The sequence below is a fragment of the Balaenoptera borealis genome (genome assembly GCF_965194805.1).
Source record: "Balaenoptera borealis genome assembly, chromosome: 21".
In the NCBI taxonomy this organism is placed as follows: Eukaryota; Metazoa; Chordata; class Mammalia; order Artiodactyla; family Balaenopteridae; genus Balaenoptera; species Balaenoptera borealis.
In genome coordinates this window covers 13467064-13493504 of record NC_138880.1, presented here as the reverse complement: position 1 = coordinate 13493504, position 26441 = coordinate 13467064, and the positions used below count along the sequence as shown (strand labels likewise).

At 39.8% G+C, this 26441-nt stretch overlaps 1 protein-coding gene across 4 annotated transcripts; it reads left to right on the top strand.

Moving 5' to 3' along the window:
• Nucleotides 1-667: 667 nt before the first annotated feature.
• UBXN8 (UBX domain protein 8) lies at nucleotides 668-25062 on the top strand. Of its 4 annotated transcripts, XM_082375067.1 has the most exons (8): nucleotides 668-863; nucleotides 3801-3923; nucleotides 5873-5943; nucleotides 13277-13399; nucleotides 15253-15390; nucleotides 17169-17210; nucleotides 23447-23521; nucleotides 24467-25062. In XM_082375067.1, exons 1-8 carry the CDS (start codon nucleotides 776-778, stop codon nucleotides 24632-24634), a joined length of 828 nt encoding a protein of 275 aa, XP_082231193.1. In that variant the 5' UTR covers nucleotides 668-775; the 3' UTR covers nucleotides 24635-25062. The 4 variants fall into 4 exon arrangements, with proteins under 4 accessions (XP_082231193.1, XP_082231194.1, XP_082231195.1 ...); XM_082375068.1 differs by lacking the exon at nucleotides 17169-17210; XM_082375069.1 differs by lacking the exon at nucleotides 23447-23521.
• Nucleotides 25063-26441: the final 1379 nt, after the last annotated feature.

Genomic DNA, 26441 nt, shown 5'->3' with positions numbered 1-26441 from the left:
TGTCTGACCCAAAAGCCCACAATCACCCACTACGGACACAAGGCCCAGGGGCCAGGCTGCCCCCGACAGCGTCAACACCCAGTACCCTTTCTCTTAGGTTCATTTTACTTTTTTTTTTGTGGCTGCGTTGGGTCTTTGTTGCTACACACGGGCTTTCTCTAGTTGCAGCGAGCAGGGGCCACTCTTCGTTGCGGTGCGCGGGCTTCTCATTGCGGTGGCTTCTCTTGTTGCATAGCATGCGCTCTAGGCTCGCGGGCTTCAGTAGTTGTGGCTCGCGGGCTCTAGAGCGCAGGCTCAGTAGTCGTGGAGCACGGGCTTAGTTGCTCCGCGGCATGTGGGATCCTCCCGGACCAGGGCTCGAAACCCTGTCCCCTGCTTTGGCAGGCGGATTCTCAACCGCTGTGCCCCCAGGGAAGCCCCTCGTTTTACTCTTGAGCTCCTTCTCAGTCTCCAGAGTCCCACGGCCAAAGGCGCAGGTGCAGCCAGCCTCACTGGAGCCCACGTTTTGCTTTCATAGAACTTGGTTAGACGGACGCCAGCAAGGCCGGCGCCCCTGGACATCACGTGACGTGAGGAGGTGACCTGCATTTGTTCTAAGGCTAGAGATCATGAGTTCAAAAACCTGGTCTTATCTCAGTCCGACCAACGACCTGGCTTTAGGGTCCAGCTGTCTCCCCAAATTCCTCCCTTAGACAGGGTTCCTCCACTCCACCTTCCAAGGGAGGAGCAACCGGAAGGGGCGAGCCTTCCGCCCGGAAGCGGGGCGCCCGCCACTATGGCTTCTCGTGGCGTGGTTGGCGTTTTCCTCCTTGCTGTTCTCCCGCTCTTGTGTTTGGAGCTCCGGCGTGGGATCCCAGATTTGGGTAAGTGTTGGCTTTTCCCTCTTGGTGCTCATACCCAGGCGACGGTCCCGTGAACATTGCGTAGAATTTCCGTCTCCCAGCCGCGTCCCCTCTAGGCAGCTTTGACTACGATTCCCAGGCCGCACCGCGCCTGCCTCCCTTTTCCGGCGCGGGTCCTTGGGGGCAGCGAGACTTCCGCCGCCTTGGGGAGGCCGACTCACCTTGGCGCAAAAAATCTCTCCAGGTCTGGTGGTTTTGCGTGAAAGGGGACTGAGGCAGAAAGCAGAGGAACAAGCATATACACGACTTTCAAATTGTGTTGACTGCTCAAGAGGAAATAAACAGGTTGATGTGATGTAGGCCTACTGAGGATTTTAAGCAGAGATTTAAATGATAGGAACCACCCCTTTGAAAAGCCGGGAGAAAACATTCCAGACAAAGGAACTGTGATGTGTTGGAGGAAAAGGAGGAAGAAAATTGAGGCTGGATCAAGGAGACTAAGAGGGAGATTGGCTCAAGATAGAAACGTTCACTGAGCACGTACTGTAAACCAAAGTCTTAAGTGTTTATTCATTATCTCATCTAATCCGCTTTACAATCATAGAGGGTGGGTACTATTATAATCCCTTTTTTACAGTTGAGGAAACTGAGATATAGGGAGGTTAAGGGACTTACCTAAGGTTTTAAAACAGGTCACTGGGTTCTGTGTGGAGAATGTTTAGCAAGGAAACTGCGGTGGAAGCAGTGAGACATCTTAGGCTTCTGAGGTAGGGAAGTCGGGATGATTGTTTGATGGTTGGCCTGACTAGGATAACAGAGGAGGTGAAATGTGCACAGATTTGGGATATTAGCCAACCAGGATTTGTTGATGGATTAATGATTAGGGTGAGAGAAGGGAGAGATTCAAGGATGGCTCCTACATGTGGAGTTGAACAACCGCAAGTCGTTGGTGGTGCCAGTGATAAAGGAAAAACTGAAAGGAAACTGGTGGACCAGTGGAGAATCAGTTCATTTTTGGACATATTATTGATCAGTTTACATGTCTGTTTCCTTCCTTAAACTCAGTCCTAAAATTAGAGACCGTGATGAAACCGAGCTTTGTATATTTCCTCTCTTTCTCCCCACCCCCAAGAAGTCAGGTACCCAGAATGGTGCTTGAAATAAGAAATTAAAATAAAATGCTTTTTAAAAAATCTACAGAGATTCTCCAGAAGTCTCAAGCAGTTTTGGAATCTAATAAGACCTTTATCCAAATGATATACAGAAATGTTAAACTCACACTTATTCCAGAATTTACCTGCTCCCTCACTTTAAAGAATTCACCCTTACTCTGCTCATCTGGAATCTTCTACTTTTGCACTAATATTTGAGTCACTAGTCAATGAGAAGGTGTTTACTCAGGGTTGCAGAAGGAGACCTGTTCACATGATCAGCTCTGACCACAGGGGAATATACTTCCTGAGAGCAGAGACCCCTCCTTCCCCTCCTCCCCTCCTCCTCCTCCTGTTGAATTACCAAAGGGAGGAGGAGTGTTCATTCACCTGGGCTATATTTTTGGACATGTATTGAAAAATGGTCCCTGTCTTTTTCTACTCTGTAAAACCCTTCATTGCTGATACATATTTACTTGTACTTAAGCTAAATACTTTAATGCTGGTTCCTCACGTTTGTTATCCTTTGAAGTGCCCTGCATGTAGGCTCTTGAGAATAAACAAAGGTATAGGTATAAACAAAGGTATAAACAAAGCAAAACAAAACACCTCAACTTAATTTCAAAAATTTCTAATTGAGAGGTGCACACATTAATCTAGTTCTTTTGTATTCCCATATGACATTTGAAACTGCTTGCTTGCTAGAACAAAAAACAATATATGGAACATAAATCCCATAACACAACGGTTTCTCTAAATACCAATACTCTAGGTGTCAAATTACTTTTGAAATGACCACAGTTACCCGAGATTTAATTATGTGTCATATTGAGCAATACCTGAATCAGTAGTAATGCTGGCAAAGGTCGGAAGGGCTGTAATGCAAAAGAAAAAAAAAAATAAAACTTCGCTAAACAACTTTAAACTGCTTTTTTTTTTAAAAAAAAAAGGATGAGATATATATATATATATATATATATATCTGTTTTCAGTTAAAAATTAAGTCTGTATATATAATTCCTTCTTCAATTTTCAGTTAATTGACTAACTGCCAGCCCCCATCACATTGGTAAGATGGTTCCTCTGTACGTCTGCCTGGTAACTTTTGAGAATTATAAAACAAAACTAAAAATTCCTGGAGGTAGAAACCATTTTTTATCCTACTTTATATCTACACTCCCTCACCATTTGGCAAGTTGTATTACACAAAATAGGTACTTGTTACATTTCTGCTGATTAATTTTCATCTTGGTTCTTAAGGTAATACAAAACCAAGTTTTTTACTTTTTTTCTAGGCAAACATGTATCTAGTAATTTTATTTACATATGATAGAATAAATATTGAGAAATAGGGAAGTACAGAGTTGTATAATTTAACTGTCAGAAATAAGAATTTGCTGTTTCAGTGAGAGTGACTATTTTTAAATAGAACTAGAATTTGATAAGGTGATACCATCACGATTTAATTCCCAATTATGTGGATAATTTTCTTCCCTTCTCTGGGAAGAAGGGAAACCAGAATTTATGCATTATTGATAGTCTTATATTTATAATGTAGCCAATCACTCGAATTCTACTTATATTCCTGAGACATAAGATGTTCTAGAATCATTTTCTGAAAACTTGCTCTGGTAATGACAGTCATGAATTTTGGCACCCAAAGGAGACATATGAAAAATCTTAAGACAGTTGCATACCTTAACTTTTACTGTACTTTTCTAGTACAAATGATCTTCTAATGTGTTAATACCTAGTATCAAGAAAAATGTTTTGAATTTTAATTGTATTTTTTTTTAACCTTTATAAGGAATCAAAGATCTAATTTTGCTGTGTGGCCGGATTTTCTTACTGCTTACTCTCCTTACATTAATTATTTCTGTGACCACCTCATGGGTTAACTCGTTTAAATCTTCCCAAGTTTATCTGAAAGGTAAGTTTATTGTTTATGCTATCCTTTTATACTTTTCTACCGAAATTTCTTTCCTTTATTTATTCTAGAACTTTGCACAATAAGAGTCATTTTACCATTAATTTGTGCTGTGTAATTTCAAGGTAATCATTACAACTTTAGTTACAATTTTGGATAGGCTATAAATCCCAATACTTTTATGAGAAATTATACTTTTTTCTTGTATATACATTTGAAACTATAGCATTTCTGCACGTTCGCTAATTTTAAATTGTCTATGTGTTTGTGCAGCTTAAATGCTGTTTGGTACGTACAGCTTGTAAACTGTTCTACAAATGGTAAATATATCTATCGTTAAGATTAAGAGTTAAGGGGCTTCCCTGGTGGCGCAGTGGTTGAGAATCTGCCTGCCAATGCAGGGAACACGGGTTCGAGCCCTGGTCTGGGAGGATCCCACATGCCGCGGAGCAGCTGGGCCCGTGAGCCACAGCTGCTGAGCCTGAGCGTCTGGAGCCTGTGCTCCGCAACGGGAGGGGCCGCGATAGTGAGAGGCCCGCGCACCGTGATGAAGAGTGGCCCCTGCTCGCCGCAACTGGAGAAAGCCCTCACACAGAAACGAAGACCCAACACAGCCAAAAATAAAAATAAATAAATAAATAAATAAATAATAAATTTAAAAAAAAATTAAAAAAAAAAAGATTAAGAGTTAAAGATAATTTATTTTTCATTCCATTCTGGCAGTTTTTATTTACACACTTATATCGTATGTATAGTTAAGTGCTCTTAATTTTAGGAAACCATGCTTGTTCTTATTTTTGTTTTGTTTTTGTGGTAAGTAAAAGTTTGTGTTAGAAGCCTTTTAAAACAATATTGTAGTGACTTCCCTGGTGGCGCAGTGGTTAAGAATCTGCCTGCCAATGCAGGGGACACAGGTTCGAGCCTTGGTCTGGGAAGATCCCACATTCTGCGGAGCAACTAAGCCCATGCGCTGCAACTACTGAGCCTGTGCTCTAGAGCCTGTGAGCCACAACTACTGAGCCCGTGCTCTAGAGCCCGCGCACCGCAACAAAGAGTAGCCCCCACTCCCTGCAGCTAGAGAAAGCCCACATGCAGCAACAAAGACCCAACACAGCCAAAAATAAATAAGTAAATAAATTTATTAAAAAAGCAAAACAAAACAAAAAACAATATTGTAGTTAACCTCAGAACAGATGAATCCTGAAACTAATGTCTACATTCTTATATCCTATTAGAAAGAAGCTTGCCAATAGTGAATTTGGTGCGTTATGTTCTGTTTTACTGTTTATTTATTTATTTAAATTTTATTTATTTGTTTATTTATGGTTGCAGTGGGTCTTTGTTGCTGCATGTGGGCTTTCTCTAGTTGCGGTGAGCAGGGCTACTCTTTGTTGTGGTGTGCAGGCTTCTCATTGTGGTGGCTTCTCGTTGCAGAGCCCAGGCTCTAGATGCTCGGGCTTTGGTAGTTGTGGCACACGGGCTCAGTAGTTGTGGCTCACGGGCTCTGTAGAGCGCGGGCTAAGTAGTTGTGGCACATGGGATTAGTTGCTCCACAGCATGTGGGATCTTCCCGGCCCAGGGCTCGAACCCGTGTTCCCTGGATTGGCAGGTGGATTCTTAACCACTGTGCCACCAGGGAAGCCCCATAATTATTCTTGAAGTCTCCTCACCAAAACTGTAACACACAATATTAATACATGTCAGAGAATTTTAGTTTCAGAATAGACCTTTTCTTACAGATTGACATTTCTTACAGAAAGAAATCTCTTGCAGATTTCCTTGTTTCAACTGTCTGCATGTATCTCATTTTCATTATTTGAAAAATACAGTCTGTTTTTTGAAGGCTTTTCTCTCCCAAAATGTGAAGATCTACAGAAGATTTTCAGAGAAAATAACATTCAACGTACTGATACTTGGGAATTAAAAAGTACTTATATGTTTTGATGTCTTAGAAGAAGAAGAGAAGAATGAGAAAAGGCAAAAACTTGTGAGGAAAAAACAGCAAGAGGCACAGGGTGAAAAGGTAAAGCATACGTTTTGGAGAGTATATAAAGAGAATACAAAAATGTCTGGGGCATTTTAAATTTAGGTCTGTTGCTTTATGTGTTTGTGTTCAGATTTTTTTATTATTGAGGTCAAATTCTCATGACATGACCATCTTAAAGTGTATAATTCAGTGACATTTAGAATATTCACAATGTTGTGCAACCACTACCCCTGTCTAGTTCCAAAACGTTTTCTTCACTGCAAAAGAAAACCCCATACCCACTAAACAGTTATTTCCCCATTCCCCACTCCTCCCATCCTCTGGCAACCAACAATCTATTTTCTGTTTGTATGGATTTATCTATTCTGAATATTTCATACAAGTGGAATCATATAACATGTGACCTTTTGTGTCTGACTTCTTTCACTTGCATAATGTGTTCTGGGGTTCATCCATATGGCATATATCAGTACTTCTTTCCTTTTTATGGCTGAGTCATTCCATTGTATGGACGGATCAGAATTTGTTTATCCATTCACCGATAGACATTTAGGTTGTTTTCACCTTTTGGCTATTGTGAATCGTGCTGCTGTGAATATTTTTGTGCAAGTATTTGAATACCTGTTTTCAATTCTTTGGGGTATATACATAGAAATGGGATTGCTAGGTCATATGGTAATTCTATATTTTAACTTTTTGAGGAATTGCTGAACTATTTTCCACACTGGCTATACCATTTTGTATGCCCACCAGCAGTTTCTGAGTGTCCCAATTTCTCTGCATCCTCACCAACATTTATTATTTCCACCCCTCACCCCCCCAATACTCATCATAATGCATACAAAGTGGTATCACATTGTTGTTTTGATTTGCATTTCCCTAATGACTAATGATGTTGAAATCCTTTTCAAGTGCTTGTTGGACATTTGTATATCTTCTCTGGAGAAATGTCTGTTTAAGTTCTTTGCCTGTTTTTAAATTGGGTTGTTTGTCTTTCTGTTGTTGAATTATAGGAGTTCTTTATATATTCTGGATACCAAACTCTTTTTTTTTTTGTTTTTAAATTTATTTATTTATTTATTTATTTTTTGCCTGTGTTGGGTCTTCGTTTCTGTGCGAGGGCTTTCTCCAGTTGCGGTGAGTGGGGGCCACTCTTCATCGCGGTGCGCGGGCCTCTCACTGTCGCGGCCTCTCCCGTTGCGGAGCAGAGGCTCCAGATGCGCAGGCTCAGCAGTTGTGGCTCACGGGCCTAGTTGCTCTGCGGCATGTGGGATCTTCCCAGACCAGGGCTCGAACCCGTGTCCCCTGCATTGGCAGGCAGATTCTTAACCACTGCACCACCAGGGAAGCCCCTGGATACTAAACTCTTATCAGATATCTGATTTGTGAGTATTATCTCCCATTCTGTGGATTGCTTTTCACTTTTTTGTTATTTTCCTTTGATGCACAAAAATGAGTTTAGTTTTGATGAAGTCTAGTTATCTATTATTTTTTTTGTTGCTCATGCTTTTGGTGTCATATCTAAGAATCCATTGCCAAATCCAAAGTCATGAAAATTTACCCCTATATTTTCTTCCAAGAGTGTATAGTTTTAGTTTTTATATTTAGGTTATTAACCTACTTTGAGTTAGCTTTTGTGTATGGTGTGAGATGGGAGTCCAATTTCATTCTTTTTCACGTGGATATCTAGTTGTCCCAACAGCATTTGTTAAAGAAACTATTCTTTCCCCATTGAATGGTCTTGGCACTCTTGTTGAAAATCAATTGGCCATAGATATATGGATTTATTTCTGGGCCCTCACTTCTATTCCATTGCTTTATATATATATATCTGTCCTTGTGCCAGTACCATACTATTTTAATTACTGTAGTTTTTTAGTAAGTTTTGAAATCAGGAAGTGTGAGTCATCCCACTTTGTTTTTCTTTTTCAGTATTGTTTTGGCTGTTGAGGCCCCTTGCAATTCCATATGAATTTGAGGATTGGCCTTTCCATTTCTGCAAAAAAGGGCTTTGGAATTTTGAGAAGGATTGCACTTAAATCTGGAGATTTCTTTGGGTAGTACTGACATCTTAATGATATTAAGTCTTCTTTGCTGCGAGGAGTATTGACATCTTAATATTAATTCTTGCAATCCATAACCATGCAATGTCTTTCCATTTATTTCTGTCTTTAATTTTTTCCAACAATGTTTTGTAGTTTTCAGTGTACATAGCTTTCACCTTCTTGGCTAAATTTATTCCTAAGTATTTTATTCTTTTGGTTGCTATTATAAATGCAATTGGTTTCTTAATTTTCTTTTTTGAATTTTCATTACTAGTGTATAGAAACATAAATGATTTTTGTCTGTTGATCTTGTGTGCAGAAATTTTACTTATTTTTTATTAGCGCTAGTGGTTTTTGTGTGTAGATTCTTTGGGATTTTTAATGTATAAGATCGTATCATTTGAGAATAGGGATAGTTTTACTTCCTCATTTCCAAAAGTGATGTCATTTATTTCTTTTTCTTGCCTTATCACTCTGGCTAAAACTTTTTTTTTTTTTTTGGAGTTAAGGCAGCATTTTATTTATTTATTTATTTATTTTTGGCTGTGTTGGGTCTTCGTTTCTGTGCGAAGGCTTTCTCCAGTTGCGGCAAGTGGGGCCACTCTTCATCGCGGTGCGCAGGCCTTTCACCGTCACGGCCTCTCTTGTTGCGGGGCACAGGCTCCAGACGCGCAGGCTCAGTATTTGTGGCTCACGGGCCCAGTTGCTCCGCGGCATGTGGGATCCTCCCAGACCAGGGCGCGAACCCGCGTCCCTTGCATTGGCAGGCAGACTCTCAACCAGTGCGCCACCAGGGAAGCCCACTCTGGCTAAAACTTTAAACAGTGTTGAATAGTAGTGATGAAAGTAGGCATCCTTGTCTTATTCCTGATCTTAGAAAACTTTTAATCTTTCACTATTGAGTATGATGTTAGCTATGGATTTTTTCCTAGATGCTTGTTATGTTGAGAAGTTCCCTTCTATTCCTTGTTTCTAAATAGTTTTATCATGAAAGAGTGTTGAATTTTGTCAAACGCTTTTTCTTCATCAATTCAGGTGATCATGTGGTTTTTCTGCCCTTTGTTTTATTAATATGTATTACATTAATTCATTTTCTTATGTTGAACTATCTTGCATTTTTGAGATAATTCACACTTGGCATTGGTATATACTCCTTTCTATAAGCTGTTGGATCAGTTTGCTAGTATTTTTTTTTTTTTTTAAGTATTTGTTTATTTATTTATTTATTTATGGCTGTGTTGGGTCTTCATTTCTGTGCAAGGGCTTTCTCTAGTTATGGCAAGTGGGGGCCACTCTTCATCGTGGTGCGCGGGCCTCTCACTATCGCGGCCTCTCGTTGCGGAGCACATGCTCCAGACGCGCAGGCTCAGTAATTGCGGCTCACGGGCCCAGTCGCTCCGCGGCATGTGGGATCTTCCCAGACCAGGGCTCGAACCCGTGTCCCCTGCATTGGCAGGCAGATTCTCAACCACTCCGCCACCAGGGAAGCCCAGTTTGCTAGTATTTTGTTTAGGATTTTTGCATCTCTATTCATAAGGGATATTGGTCTTTAATTTTCTTGTAGTGTCTTTGCCTTGCTTTGGTATCAGGATAATGTTGACCTCATGGAATGAGTTAGGAACTGTTCTCGCCTCGTCTCTTTTTTGGAAGAGTTTGAAAAGGATTGGTGCTAACTCTTCTTTAAAGGTTTTATAGAATTTAGTGGTGAAACCATCTGGTCCTGGACTTTTCTTTGTTGGGAGGTTTTTAACTACTGACAAAGTCTTATGTTAGGTCTGTTGAGATTTCCTATTTCATATTGAGTCAGTTTAGGTAATTGTGTGTTTCTCAGAATTTGTCCATTTCATCTTGGTTATCTAATTTGATGGCATACAATTGTACATCTTTATAATCCTTTTTATTGCTGTAAGGTTGGTAGTAATTTCCCCACATTCATTTCTGATTTTAGTTGTCTTAGTCAAGTTAAAGTTTTGTGAAATTTGTTGATCATTTTAAAGAAACAATTTTTGGTTTCATTGGTTCTTTTGTTTTTCTATTCTATTCTCTGTTTATCTCTTCCTTATTATTTGCTGCTGTGTGCTAGCTTTGGGTTTAATTTGTTCTTTTTCAAGATTTTTAGGGTGTAAAGTTAATGATTTGATATCTTTTCTTCTTCTTTAATTAGATATTTACAGCTGGAACTTTACCTCTGAGCACCGCTTTTGCTACATCCCATCCAAGTTTGGTTTTGCTAGCTACGAATTGCATTTACCATGGATGATTATCTAACAGTTATTTTCGTGACCTTGAAATGTCAGGTAGCATTTGTGCAGTTGCCAGATTGATGATTGACCTTTGTAAAAGGGGAGACTCATTGTGGACTTTTACCTAAATATTAAAAACATAAACCCTTTACAAAGGCCTAGGTACAAAGGCATTACAATTTTGACATCTACCACTTGTTTTTCTGGTGAGCAAATTATTCCTTTTTTAAGTAAACAAGTGAAGGCTGAAAACAGATCCCAAGAACAAAAGCCTATGTATTTGTTAGGGGGTGGGAGGAGTTACTGTTCAATACATTTGTAACTACCCTGATCTGAATTCAGTAGCAAGGAAAGTGTCCTTGCGAGATCTTTTGTAAGAAGTTCTCTTGTAAATATTTGAGCTTCTAATGTTTAATGTTATTTCCTGTGGAAGTTACTATTCATTTTTAAAGACTTGCATGCGAGATGGATTGGTTAACTATAATTCCATCTATATGCCAATTATATACTAATTGGCATCTGTAATTCCTGACGGTTTGAAAAAAAAAAAAAGTTGGGATTCTTCTGTTTGGCAAAAGTCTAAAAACTTTAACCCTCTGTCTCCTCTCTTTGGACAAAGGAAAACTAAAAAATCAGTATCTCACAGTGTATCTATGTGCATGGTGAAGTGCCCAGCCTGGGCAGACATGTGCCTGGTGATGCATAACATTTTTGAGTCTTTGGATTCTAAAAAGGTGATTTTTCTCCTCAGACACATGATTGAAATCATTAGAATTCTGAAGTATTGCACCATTATCCTCAAAATTCCAGTGTGGTTTTTCAGGTTCCTTTTTCTGTTTGTTAGTTCTAGTCTCCATTTTTCGCGTCGGAGGCTTTCCTTAATCATCTGGTAATTCTTAGCTCTGTCCTTTCAGTTTAAGAATGATACATTAAAAGCTAACTGATGGGGCTTCCCTGGTGGCGCAGTGGTTAAGAATCTGCCTGCTAATGCAGGGAACACGTGTTCGAGCCCTGGTCTGGGAAGATCCCACATGCCGCGGAGCAACTAGGCCCGTGAGCCACAGCTACTGAGCCTGTGCATCTGGAGCCTGTGCTCCGCAACAAGAGAGGCCATGATAGTGAGAGGCCCGCGCACCGCGATGAAGAGTGGCCCCCGCTTGCCGCAACTAGAGGAAGCCTTCGCACAGAAACGAAGACCCAATACAGCCATAAATAAATAAATAAATAAATAATAATTAAAGGTGCTAATAATTTAAAAAAAAAAAAAGGCTAACTGATGGTGTATTTGTAAAATTTCATGAAGCTTTGTGTTTTACTTCAAAGAAAAAGGAAAATCAAGCTAATTGGAATTTCTGCGTATGGGAGCAAAAGCTTGATGGGTTGTCTGCTGATGTAGGGTAGACACCAATTTAACTGTAGGGATACTGAGGAGTAAGTTAGCTTTGTCAGTGTCTCCGTGTTTCTCTTTTGCAGTTCACCTCCTCTAGACAATGCATCTCCATTCTCCCGGGTGTTGGGGGGTTAGGGCCTGGCTGCCAGCAACCTGAGTCAAGTTGGGAAGGGCTGGGAGTGTCACCTTCCAGTGGGTGCATCTTCAGGTACTCTTTCTGTTTTAGTTTGCGTTCCTGCCCTCCACGAGGCCTGGATCTGTGCCTCAGCAGCCTCTCTGGTTCATATTCCCAGAGCATAAACCTTCATGCCTGGATGTGTGGTAGAGTAGTGGGTCTGGGGGTCCAATAACTCTTTTATAATTTTCCCCCCTTTTCTCTAAGAAACTCAGATGCAAGGAATTGGAATAGTCCTAATCCTTGGTCCAGTACAAACTCATTGTGAGACAGGCTGGGACCTGGGACCCTTTACTGCGGTGCTTGCACCTGGACAAAGCAACAGACTACAAAGAAACTATAAGGGACTAAAAATAACTGCATGCCTGTGCAGTTGGGACAAATTATGAACAATAAGATACAAAAAGGCACAAATCCAGCTGCCTCTCCTGAGGTACCAGGAGCAGAAACAGGGTACTGCCCATGATCCCTGCGCACTCACCACCAAGGGGGTGGGCAGGCCACCTAAGCACCCCTCCAGCCCTCCCCTCACCCTATTTAAGGGACCAGCTCACCCCCCCGCCCCAGGGAGTGAGCAAGGGAACCTGTTACTTGTTCCCGCTCCCAGGTGCTGCAGCATGAATCCCAGTAAAGCGTTGCCTGAATTTCTCATCTGGCTTCTTACCAACTTGTGTTGATTAGAGTCCCCGAACTCAGGTTGGTAACACTTGGCTGATGCTTGGTTTCCTCCGGCACCCCCAGTATTAGCTCACCCTGTGTCCCCGCCAGGGAACCTGGTGTCTCTCTTCCTGAGCTGTTCCAGTCTGTGGCGTGCACGGCTGTCTTCCTGTTGCTGTGGTCCTTTGCAAGCACCTAGGTTGCAGTTTTCTCACTCAGATCAGTTATCATTCCTCTATCTGTCCTTACATATAGTGGTTTGGGGGTTATAGTGTTTCTCTGTTTTTCATTGGTGATGGAATTAGTGTTTCTGTTTCTTGTTCCCTTGGTTGTTTTGGAGTGATTTTTCAAGAGGCAGGGGAGGCAGAAATAATTTCACTCTGTCATCTTAAAACCAGAATCTCCATGTCTTTTGAGTCTAAAAATATTTTCTACTTTACCATGATTGGGCAACATTTAAGTAATGCTCTTCCAAACCAGTTCATGCCTTAGGCATCATGCCTTGAACAAACTGCTTTGGGTTTAAGTTCCTGGAAGTCAAAGGCCTTGTCCTCTGCATCTTTGTATTCCACCCCCTCGTTAAGTTTTTTGTTGCATTGAAAACACATTAAAGGATATATAGGTAGACTGCCATACAAGCAGAAGTATAGAACATTTGTTTTTATTTGCATTAAGCACAAATGCAAATTTTTAGAGAGTGATGCAGAAGTGGAGGATGTTGCTTTTTTGGCAAAATTGAATTAGTGTGAAAACACCCTTTCTTACTTGATTCTTATTTACAACATTATAGACAATGTAAATAAAATCTTAGGAATGTTAATGTATAGTAACACCACCTAATTTATGTTTTTTGAAACAGGCCAGCAGATACATAGAGAATGTTCTAAAACCACACCAGGAAATGAAATTGAAAAAGCTGGAAGAACGCTTTTATCGTATGACGGGTGAAACCTGGAAGTTAAGCAATGGTCATAAACTTGGGGTTAGAAAATATTATATTTTGAATTCTGCTATTGCTTATGTTTCCTTTAGCATATACTGATTTTTAAAAAATTGCAAATGATTGGTCCAGTCTTTTTTAGGAGTCTTTATTTATAATGATTGTATATCAGTTTTTATTTAGCATATTAGTATGTCACATGTGTTTAAGTGGTTTTTGATGTCTAAAGAGTATATAACTTAGATCCTCAAAAAGCTCTAACATAAGGCAGTCTTTGAGAAAACTGTTGACCAAATCACATCTTTTATTTGAGGGAATTCAGATCTCTAAGGTATTATAAGCTCTCATAATATTCATCATGTTTGGCTTTGTTTTTTTTAAAGCCAAATTGACCTTTGACTTTTTTCCTTTGGCATTGAGTATGAATTTCGTCATTTGCTAGTGGATGTTTACAATGTTAAGTTTTCTTACAGAGAAAAAAAGGATATTCATAAAGGAATTCAATTTTAGAACTGGCCGCAGACTTTTTGTGTAAGATCCTTTCTGTCCCAAAGACATTTTTGGTTTTTTTTGTTTTATTTTGTTTTGCTTTCTGTTTATATTGTGCCTTTCACCATTTTGTAAAGAAAATGATCCAGTAGAGGTAAACAGGATTCTGACAGTGAAGCAGAGTGTTTGTATTCATTTCATAATGGTAAATATGTCATAAAACAATTAAGGGTGGGTAATAAAATTAATGTGAAACATGGCAACATAAAATGCAACTACTCTATGTAGTGACTTCACTTCTGAGTTGCATTTGTCTTCTGTTAGTTTTGTATGTTAGACATTGACAGCCTGACCTTAGCCTGCCACGTTTTCTTTCTGAAATGGTCATGGTGTGAATTAGTCATTCTGCCCCTTGCTTTTAGGCTATGTCTCCATGGTACTACTAGTATATATTTTAACCTAATTAGTGGAGACAAAAGAAAGTCAGGGAGAGAGTAGACTGTTGGTGTTATGACCTGAGACTCTAGGAAGGAAAGTGTACCCATTGCTGACCCAGCCCCTAGTTTGCAGTGAGGCGGCTTAAGTTTGGCCACTTAATTGTTCAGTATCAGGATCTCTTGACTCCCATTCCCCATGCTCCTTCCAACAAATTCTCTTAGGATAAAGGAATGGGGAAAACAGCCTACCAAAATGGTGCCCATTTTTAGTTTGATAAAGAGAACTTTTCAAAGGTCAGTACATATAGAAGAAAGGCATTATTGAACTAATAAGTATATATTTGAGACTTTGACATTTAAGTGAATTATCTTGCTAAGGAAAAGGTTTTAATAGATAATATTAATAAAAAGTAATCTTTAAGATTTCTGGAATAAAATCCTATCCCTCCTAAAGTGATTAATTCAAATGGAAGATCAAAGTTTGAATTTGAGAGCTAAAATATATTTATATATAACAAGATACTAGGGCCACACGCAGCTATGGAAGTATTGCCTGGTCCCATGCATAGACCTGTGTTTTTACACACATGTTCTATTTTCACAGCCTTTTTAAGGCACAATCTCTTGCACTGCTTTGCTTCCTTTACTGCAGGGAGGAAAGGATATCATTCAGGTTTTCTTCTTTCTTCTTACTGAAAAGCTTAGGGGTCAATTAAAATGGAATGGCCCCTCTCAGCCTTGTACTATCAGAGGGAGCCCCAGAGCTGCATCAGGGTAGTTTCTATGAGACGTTAGTTAAGTTCCATGTTTTTTTGGTCTAAGGAGATAATGCTTTAAATTTCTGGGTCTAATAATGACTTAATTATATTTCTTTTACTGAAATGCCATCAGGGTAAAAGAAATAACCATTGTAAATAGAATAAAGTCGATCGAGAGCATCTCTTTAGAACTTGTCTTGTTTTTGACCAGGGTGATGAAGATTTGGTGCTTGAAAGTGAGAGTCAGACATCTTCTGAAACAGCAAATAGAGAAGCAGCAAAGAGACGGAACTTGCCTAAGCCTGTAACCAAAGTTTCACCAGCCGCTGAACAGCCCACGCAGAAGGAGGTTCATTACTTAATGTCTGCTCACTGAGCTGTATCCGTGTGCAGTAAGAATATTGTTCTGTGGGTGAAAGTGTTATACTGAGGGAAGGTTAGGACTGGCTTTTAATCCAGATGGTGTCTTCATCTGGATTCATTGAGCTTCAGCTTCATTAAGAATCACTTTTCCCATTTAATATTAATATTAATGATCTGAGCCAAACTTCAGAAGGAATCTAGGAAGATAAATGGTGATAAATTTAGAGAATAGTTCTTTTTGAGGAAGTGATTAAATTATATAGAAATGAAAAATATTATGTTTACTAAGGGAACTATTCCTATGGGTAGCTAAGACACGATGAAGCCATATTTGGTGAGTGGCTAATATTATTAACATGAGTGTATCACTGTTCTCAGCGGCCCTTCTAGGGAATGCGTTAGCAACTGTCCACTTTGGAATGATGCCCAGGTTTATCATTCCTTCTTTTCTTCCAAATCTTTAATCCCTAAGTTGACTATGATTTGGAGCTGGTTAAGGTTGAAATAAGTCTGTTTTTATTGAGTCTTAGGGAAAGCTAGTAGGCTATCTAGTCCCTAAAAGTAGTTTCTAACATACTGCTTTTCAGTCTGAGGTTTCCTGGTCCCTTCATGGAGCTTGAGAGTAAGAATCAGATCATTGAACTGTGTCTAACATTTAGTCCATAGGACTAATAAAAATTTCAAGATTCTTTGCTTTTTGTTAATAGCACAGATTATCTCATGCTGATGGTAACCTTTGGTTGACTGTCACATATGCTTTTTATACCAAAGAAAAACAAATGGTTTATTTAATAAATGCAGTTAATGTTTGTTAGACAAAATGTTATAAAACATGGCATCTATGGTATTAAAAAATAAAAAGCATCCCTGGAGGTGAAATTGTTCATAACAAGTGTTTTAATGAGAGAAAATGGTCTGTACATCTGTTTTTTTAATAGATTAATATAACAGAAATAGGGAAACGTGAGTAAATCATGAAAGCAACCAAAGTGAATGGTGGTTATCCAGTCCCCTAGAAGATGCTGGTGAAGAAAAATAAATATGCACTCATCTTACTGTGTATATGTATGAACCAAAATAATTTGGGGGTCTTATTGAACTTAATTAATATTTACCCTCTGTTTCTGTAAGTAGTACATTTTTGTATAATGTCTTGGAACATCATAAACACGGAGTTCTTTTTTTTTTTTTTTTTTTTTTTTTAATTTATTATTTATTTATTTTTGGCTGTGTTGGGTCTTCGTTTCTGTGCGAGGGCTTTCTCTAGTTGCGGCAAGCGGGGGCCACTCTTCATCGCGGTGCGCGGGACTCTCACTGTCGCGGCCTCTCTTGTTGCAGAGCACAGGCTCCAGACGCGCAGGCTCAGTAGTTGTGGCTCACGGGCCCAGTTGGTCCGCGGCATGTGGGATCTTCCCAGACCAGAGCTCGAACCCGTGTCCCCTGCTTTGGCAGGCAGATTCTCAACCACTGCGCCACCAGGGAAGCCCAAACACGGAGTTCTTTAAATGTGTATAGATTGGTAGCTATCATCTCAAATCCTGTTTTTATGATCTACTGTTAGCACAAAGTTGCTTACCCAAAAATGTTTATTAAGTGAGTCTCGTTCTCACTGTAAATGTTTTATAAATATATATTAAAAGAAAATATTTCATTAAGGATAGATATGTCCAAACACTGTATCGAAAGGAACTCTTCATGTTGAGATTATTTTTTTCTTCTTCAAACTGTTTACATTCCTGTTACTAAATACTTATTTTTCTTTAGGTTCTTGATTTACCTGAAGAACCTCCTGAAATAGCTGAAGAAGTAAGCTTATTTTTTTTTCTTTGAAAATTAAATATATTTTCTATTTTCTTTAATATCAAGTAAGTACATTTTATCTAAATTTGGGCTTAGATGGGAATTCCCTGGTGGTCCAGTGGTTAAGACTCGGCACCTTCACCGCTGGGGCCTGGGTTTGATCCCTGGTCGGGGAACTAAGTTCCCACAAGCCGTGAGGCGTGGCCAATAAATAAATAAATTTGGGTTTAGAAAGGAAAGACAGCATAGTGTTTATGTGATTGCACTATGCTTAGATCTTGTTTTGAATATGGGGTAATATCAAACTCCTCATCGCGAGTCCTATTTTGGAACCCTGCTCTCTGCCGAGCTTGTGTTTTAAAGCCCTCCCACTTCATCAGGCAGAGATAGGATACTTGGGCTTTTCCAAAACTTTAGGTCAGCAAACGAGTTACCTATTAAAATAGAATCAAAATAGGCAGATGACTTCAAATTGTAGTTTTCCCCTTAAAAAAGAGAAAATGAAGAATGCAGCTACTTTGTAGGTGTTAGAATTGAAGGCTGGTTTGCTGTTTGCACGGCGGGGTTGGAGCCCCCCCTCTGCATTGAGCTGTCCTCTGCCCAACTTTGTCATAATCTATGCTGCCTTCCTGCGGTTGCCCGGCTCAGTTTCAGACAGTCTCTACTGTACGGGAACGCGTGTCTTTAAAAGCATGAAGTGGCTTAGGCAAAGGAGAGCTGGATGGTTTTCCATTTCCTGAGGCTCAGCAACTGTTACACTCCCTGAAAACCATTTTTGAGGCAGCCATGAAAGCCGTAGGAGGGTCTCTTTTTTGTCAACACATTTGCAACATTTAAGTTTAGTATTTTGGATGTCTGAGGAAAATCTGAAAGTCATACAGAAATAGAGACAATGAAGTGTCAGTCAATCCCCAGGAGAATCACATTCCCCAGGAGAAACTCAATTTAAGGAAAAACCAAACGTCTAATTCCTCCCTGTTACACCCATCAAATCCATACCCATGACATGTTTGCCCTGAGCCTCCTGCACCCTCACCTCTCCTTAAGCTCTGGGTTGGTATCCATAACAACCACTCACAATACAGGAGTGATTAAGTACGGCTCAGGTTGACAGGGAACACCTTTCAAGAAGTTACTGGGGCTTTAAAGCACGTGATGTTACTCCTACAGGACAGCAGTCTGTCACCAAAGGTGACGATAGACATGAGGTTGTCAGTGAATCCTTTGAAATTGTACCTTTTTGTGATTATAGGTAGAAGGACAGTGTTCTTCTTCAGAATCTCAGGTCTGTGCCCCTAAAAAGGTCAAGAGACCTCCACCCAGAGGCACTTGATGTTGCTCTCCTCTTTATAAGAGTCATTCGTAGTCATTCCACTTTGTTTCTTTTCTACCCTTTTCTCATACCGGGTAGATGACATTTTGTGCTACACTTAGTAAAGTGTATGTCAGAGTAATGGAATTTTAGAGCTGGAATGAACCTAAATGAGATCTCATCCCGTCTCCTCACTTGAAGCTGAAGCTATAGGCAGGAGTTTCCGAGGTCCCTGCTGGGAGAGCCCTGGCCCTCTGGCTATGCCGGAACTTTCCCTTTATTTTCGCTACTAGCAGTACTATCCCTATTTTCTTCTCCCTGCTCCTATTTGCTTTTCCTCTGGCTCTGCTCTGATTTTTGGTCCTCTTTGCTCTTTGTTTTGGTTAATAAAGTCAACAAAATTAAGGTAAATAATTGTTACCTGAAAATCACATGTTAAATGTTTGCACCGTATATATATATAGTATATATATAGTTAAATGCACTATATATATATAGTATTAATGAGGTACAAGCAACTTTATATTATGTAATGAAACTTTATGAAGAGTGCTGCTAATATATAGTTGATACTGGTTGATACTTTTACAGTGTATTCTATCCTACACTAATCAAGAAAAGCAAATAAGTATTGGAAGATTTTGATTCTATTAGACTCATCATTGGGCAAAGCATTTTCCACCTGTGCAGTTGCTACTGCTCACAGATTTCTAAGAATTCAAAGCATAAATTCCTAATTCCCGCTAACCATTCACCAGCCGTTCGTTTTACCTCCTTGGATGATTCTCAGTGTCCCGGTCCCTCTTTCAATAACGCTCCTGTTCTCATTGACCTTGTTATCCTACTCTTGATCTAATGACCTGTTTCTGGGCAGTTAGCCTGGTCCCTCTGGACATCTCTGCCTGGCTTTTCCCCTCCCTTGTGGTTGACTGCTTCACAATAGTGAAAGTAGACCTTAAGTGTGGGGTGTCATCATCATCATCAGAGTTAAAAACAAGAAAAAGAAAGCATTCTAGTGTGGGGAGTGTGCCTTTCTAACCCACCCTTCACCCTATCACCCTAAAGAAGTGTTTTCAAAGTTAAAAAGGCACACCTGGAGTAGGCAATGTGTGCTTTGCCACAGTTACCCAAGATTTTAGGATGTTTGTAAGTCATGTAGTCATATTGTTTCTGGCTTTCTGCAAAGTACTATTCTGTATTTGGCCAACTTTGCAGCTTTGCTCTGGTATCATAATCATGATATATCATCATACGTAAAGCTTGCCCTGTCATAACTAATATATTTTAATCCTCAAGCCACACAACTATTTCATGAGTCCATATGTAAAAGAATAATTTCACTTTTAGGAATACTGGAGGTTAAAACTTTCAGGAAATTCTCTATTTCCTTATTAAAGTTAGGCCCATTAAATGTGTGGTGTCACCCACAGAATAGAGGGACTTTTTTTTTTTAAATTTCTATTGGAGTATAGTTGATTTACAATGTTGTGTTAGTTGCAGGTGTACAGCAAAGTGAATCAGTTATACATATATCTACTCTTTTTTTAGATTCTTTTCCCATATAGGCCATTGAGGAACATCTTTTTTTTTTTAATATATGAATTTTATTTTTTTATACAGCAGGTTCTTATTAGTCATCCATTTTATACACATCAGTGTATACATGTCAATCCCAATCTCCCGATTCATCCCACCACCATCCCCACCCCCCCACCACTTTCCCCCCTTGGTGTCCATACGTTTGTTCTCTACATCTGTGTCTCTATTTCTGCTTTGCAAACCGGTTCATCTGTACCATTTTTCTATATTTCACATATAAGTGATATTATACGATATTTATTTTTCTCTTTCTGACTTACTTCACTCCGTATGACAGTCTCTAGGTGCATCCATGTTCCTGCAAGTGACCCAATTTCCTTCCTTTTTATGGCTAAGTAATACTCCATTGTATATATGTACCACATCTTCTTTATCCATTCATCTGTCGATGGGCATTTAGGTTGCTTCCATGACCTGGCTATTGTAAATAGTGCTGCAGTGAACAGCGGGGTGCATGTGTCTTTTTGAATTACGGTTTTCTGTGGGTGTATGCCCAGTAGTGGGATTGCTGGGTCATATGGTAATTCTATTTTTAGTTTTTTTAAAAATATGGAACACTTCATGAATTTGCGTGTCATCCTTGCGCAGGGGCCATGCTTATCTTCTCTGTATTGTTCCAATTTTAGTATATGTGCTGCCGAAGCAAGCACTATTTTTAGTTTTTTAAGGAACCTCCATACTGTTCTCCGTAGTGGCTGTGAGGGACATCTTTACAATTCTTTGTTGCTCGGGAAGGGACTAACATTCATTTTAAAGGTTATCAGAACAGAATGAAGTTTTCACTGTGTGTGTGTGTGTGTGTTTCTGTATATGTAGTAGCTGTGGCTCTATAATAATGAGCCATATGAGAAAATTCCTGTTATAATGGAAGCCTGCTTGGACTTCGGAGCAGACTAATAGATGAGTGAACTAATGGCTAACATGGATTTCTGTTAAGGGAGTGGGGAATCTGAAACATAATGCAATTCTTAAGCATTATACCCTGATTTTTTTAAGTGCCTGTTATGTATTTCGTATTACAACTATCCATAGAGTTCTAAAATAATACAGTAAGATTTTTTTAAATGAGAGGAAGAACTAACTCATGGTAGTCTAGAATTCACAATAGAATAGTCCCCATATGTTACTCTTCTACTTTTAAATTGAAAAGACAATAAGTGTAGAATTTAAGATAATTTGAAAATAGTTTTGCAAATCATCATATTGTTACCATAATACCATAGCAACTATTTTCATTATTGTATGCTATCTTATTTCATTCTAAGGGGAACTAAATTTTCATTATTGCTGCTACTTTTCATTTAGATTTCATATAATAATCTGTGTTTGGGACAGTGATTTACTTTCCAATTTGCACTGTGTCCCAGGCCTTTTACCCATTCATAGGTCAGTCCACTAGACTGTCAGTAATCTTAGGAGAAATTGTACACCCACCTTTCACAGTAATTGTAATAACAGAACATAGCTGGGTTTCAAACAATGATAGTTCATTTCTCTTAAGTAGTTAATCATAATAGAAAATGTTAACTCACTGTATTTTTTTAAAACTAATTAATTATTGGCTGCGTTGGGTCTTCGTTGCTGCGCGCGGGCTTTCTCTAGTTGCGGTGAGCGGGGCTACTCTTCGTCGCGGTGCATGGGCTTCTCATTGCAGTGGCTTCTCTTGTTGCGGAGCATGGGCTCTAGGTGCGCAGACTCAGTAGTTGTGGCTCACAGGCTCTAGAGCACAGGCTTAGTAGTTGTGGCTCACAGGCTTAGTTGCTCCGCGGCATGTGGGATCTTCCTGAACCAGGGCTCGAACCCGTGTCCCCTGCATTGGCAGGCAGATTCTTAACCACTGCGCCACCAGGGAAGTCCTGACTCACTGTATTTTAACCTTAGTTTTTCTTAAAGCATTTGGCTTTAAGTATCCTATCAGATCATTAAAGTTTGAACAAAACCTCACTGTAAAAGTTAAGTTTTATTGTTTCTAAAAATAAGCAAAATTGGCTTTTAATCAGTGATTGTTAGTTTGTGATTTCTTTGTTTTATTTTAAAATTTTCTTTAGTAGAAGTAGTAACAGAGCTAAAGATTGCACTGATTTGGGTATGAATGAAACACCTTACCTACTTGAATAGAAATATTTTCTAACATGGCTTTCCTGAAGGGTGGTGGGTGCTGCTATAAAACCACCATTTCTGCAAACTGTGCTGCCAACAGAACTCCCGGGACAGTTGGGATAATGTTGACCATAGTAAAGGGTTTCCTAACGGTAAATAACGAACATCAGAATTAATAACTAAATGGTCATCTTTTCTTGTTTTTAAGCTGAAGTGTAGTTGATTTACAGTGTTGTGTTAGTTTCTGGTGTACAGGAAAGTCACTCAGTTATACATATATACGCATATTCTTTTTCATATTTTCCATTATGGTTTATCACAGGATATTGAATAGAGTTCCCTGTGCTATACAGTACGACCTTGTTTATCTCTTTTATATAGAGTAGTTTGTATCTGCTAATCCCAAACTCCTAATTTATCCCTCCCCATACCTGCTTTCCCTTTTGGTAACCATAAAGTTTGTTTTCTATGTCTGTGAGTCTGTTTCTGTTTCATAAGTTCATTTGTATCATATTTAGATTCCACATACAAGCGATATCATATGGTATTTGTCTTTCTCACTCCACTTAGTGTGATAATCTCTCGGTGCCTCCCACTCTTTTCTTCTTAGCGTGTCCTTTAATATACTAGCACGTTGCAAGCTCTTTTTAGCTGTTTAACTCTTTTATCAGAGGAAAGATGGTGGGGAAACTCAACATGTAAAACGGACAAAGCTGCTCCCAGGAGGGGGGTCTCCTGCAGCCCCAGCAACCCGGACCAGCTCCAGGCTTGTCTCTCATTTGCACGCATGATGTAGGCACGGAGCACAGCCTACAGTCATGGAGTGAAAAGGGTAGCTTTTTGTTTCCTTCCAGTCTAGTGTTTGTCTTGTCTGCAGACTCTGAGGTGGCCCTGGATCTTCTTGGTTTGGTGGGTCACTTTCAGAGCCCAGCTGCAGTCTCGATATTGTCTGGCAGACAGAAGCCTTGCATCTCGGTGTCCTCTCTGGAAGGCTCTGTCACTGGTCTCCTCAATCAGTGGGAAGATGTTTTTCAGGTCCAAAAGAATTATTTCTGTGTTTAGGGTGAATTTTATCTGGACCTTCATTTTTGTGTACAACTCTCAGAGCTAAATTCCTACAAAACTCCACATGAGCTCTTAGAACTGTGTACAGGTGTTTCGTAGGAGTAGTGGTTTTGGAATTGCATAGAGCAGTGGTTGGAATTCTCACTTGAACATTTTTATTCCTCAGGTCGTGACCATTGCTCTTCGATGTCCAAGTGGGCGTGTCCTGAGGAGAAGGTTTTTTAAGTCTTGCAGTTCACAGGTGAGGAGAATCATATTTGGAGAAATATTTGTGTTGAATTTGGCAATAGTTTATTCCCATGCAGGGAGGAGGTGTTATCTGTTGTCTGTACTCCCATCAGGTGAGGGTAAATGGGGTTTTTTTTCTTTATAAATTTATTTTTTGGCTGTGTTGGGTCTTCGTTGCTGTGCGCGGGCTTTCTCTAGTTGCAGCGAGCAGGGGCTACTCTTTGTTGCGGTGCACGGGCTTCTCATTGCGGTGGCTTCTCTTGTTGTGGAGCATGGGCCCTAGAGCGCACAGGCTTCAGTAGTTGTGGTGTGTGGGCTCTAGAGCGCAGGCTCGGTAGTTGTGGCACATGGGCTTAGTTGCTCCGCGGCATGTGGGATCTTCCCAGACCAGGGCATTGTTTTTAGCCAATAATAAGTGGAAATTTGGACAATTACTAAGGGAATCTTCATGAAAGGAAATGTGATACATTTATAGGGATGGCCCATTGAATATTGGGTTATCAAAAGGCAGAGTCTCTGGGACGTGGACATGTCTGTTGTGACAGTTCCTGGGTGATTTCGATGTGGACTGTTGGCTTAGATTATAATCTAATGACTTTTTTCCCAAATACTAACCTTTTGTTCTTAACCTTTTTATTGGATAACCTTTCCATTCCCTTTGGTTGGGGCTTTCCTAATTGTTAAATGCTTCTGCTGTCTGTAGGTGCCAGTAGCCCCTAGGCCTTCTCTGAAACAACAGGTATTAAAGGTCATTCATATCTCAAAATTCATGGCATGCTCTTTTCCTTTAAAAAGTTCCTTAAACTTTCCTCTTGAAAGTTCCTTTGAAAGGTATGAAAGTTCTGTTTCATGACTCCTAGGGGCATGATTTAACAATGAAAGAATCGTAAAATATTATGGTGATCTAGAGGGACACAATTTTGTACAGTATTTGATAACTAAGCTTTTTATCTTTTAGGTCTTGTTTGACTGGATGATGAAAATTGGGTACCACACATCCCTATACAGCCTTTCCACTTCCTTTCCCAGAAGGACTCTGGAAGTGGAGAGAGGCTGGTCACTGCAGGACGTAGGAATAACTGTGGATACTGTACTCAACGTGGAAGAGAAAGAACAGAGCAGCTAGTTGAGGAATGCGAACTACCTGTTCTACATTAAATCAGTTATGCCATGACCTTACAGGACAATAAAGGATTCACATTAAAATCATGCCATACCTTGATTGCACTCAAGGCAGTAAACACTTTAATGTTGATCTCCATGGAAATATATGGACATAAAGGATTAGAAAAGGATTGCTCTCCGCATATAATAATTTTTGGAGTGTGCCATCTTGCAGTGTACCAAATGAGAATGAGATAGAAATTTATACAGTAAGGTGCTCAGTAATTTGTATTTTTGCTAGCTGATGCCATTTATCAGTTTCTGCCTCTTCAATCTGTTTTGCCACATTGAACATTTCACAGTTCAGCCAAGCTCTTTAAAGTCTTATCAGCAGGAATGTTTTTTCTGCTGTAATTCTAGAAATTAAACTTCGAAGACGTGTCAAAGCTCTTTTAAGGCTTTAAAGTTCTTTTTTTTTTTTTTTTAATTTATTTATTTTTGGCTGAGTTGGGTCTTCGTTGCTGTGCATGGGCCCTCTCTAGCTGCGGCGAGCGGGGTCCACTCTTTGTTGCGGTGCGTGGGCTTCTCATTGCGGTGGCCTCTCTCATTGCAGAGCACGGGCTCTAGGCACGCGGGCTTCAGTAGTTGTGGCTCGCGGGCCCCAGAGTTCAGGCTCAGCAGTTGTGGCGCACAGGCTTAGTCACTCCGTGGCATGTGGGATCCTGCCGGACCAGGGATCAAACCCATGTCCCCTGCATTGGAAGGCAGATTCTTATCCACTGTGCCACCAGGGAAGCCCTAAAGTTCTTTTTGATAGTAAACATTGTATGTACTAATGTTAACTAATGTTTGAGATTTACTTCATTTTGTCTTGCACTGAAGTGTAACATTTACAACATTCCAGGTGGATCAGTATTTTTAAAGATAAAACAATGAAACCAGTGTAGGTGAGTTTTTAAAATATATCTGGTCATTTCATTTCCCTGCTTATTCTCCTGTAAAGGTGCATCCACGCACTGTAATGCCAAGTCCAAACTCCAAGGATGGTATAAAGGCTCTTTGTTCTAGCCACCCACGCCCTTTCTCTTTCCCATCTGTCTTAAGGAGTCAGTTTAAGTTGGCTCCTCTGTGTATTGCCCTTTATTTAATGCTCCTTTATTCCTCTTCTGTAGAATTTATTACATGTATCATAGCTATGTTTTTGTTTTCCCAAATACATAATTCCTTAAAAGCAAGGATTATATCCTTTTTTCCCCTTCAGAAATACCTAGTGTCTAGTAATGCTTCATACAAAATATTTGAAAATAATAAGTTGTCTCAACCTTTACCTTTTTTTGTCTCTGGAATATTCCACATTGAAAAAAAATGAAAAAAAAAATTCTGATTATAAATTAATTATAAAAGCATTTGGAAAACAAGTCACGAAACAAAAATAAAATCACCCATAATCTCAATACCCAGAAATAAACATGACTGACATTACAATTCCGTAGGTCCTGCCAGACTTTTCTATGCTTATGTGCCATCGATTAAAAAAAGAAAAAAAGACCTCATATTTTTAGACCTTTTGGAAAAACCGATTATTGTAAAAGCTACCAAGTAATTATGCTACTTAGGAAATGTGATAGCAGGCTCCGAGGTGGTCCCCAATGATCCCTGCCCCCTGGCTGCCACATCTTAGTGTGGTCTTCTCCCTCATTGTACCAGGGTTGGTCTGTGCAGCCAATTAAAGTGAACAGAAATGGTGTGTGTCACTCTGAGATTAGGTTATACAAGACTGTGGCTTCTGTCTTGGTGTCTGTCCGGTCACTCACATGGGGGAAGAAGTC

Coding starts and splice junctions, on each gene's coding strand:
- UBXN8 (XM_082375067.1), top strand. CDS start 776: ATGGCTTCTCGTGGCGTGGTTGGCGTTTTCCTCCTTGCTGTTCTCCCG. Junction 864..3,800: donor GCGTGGGATCCCAGATTTGG/GTAAGTGTTGGC, acceptor AACCTTTATAAG/GAATCAAAGATCTAATTTTG. Junction 17,211..23,446: donor CTCCTGAAATAGCTGAAGAA/GTAAGCTTATTT, acceptor TTTATTCCTCAG/GTCGTGACCATTGCTCTTCG.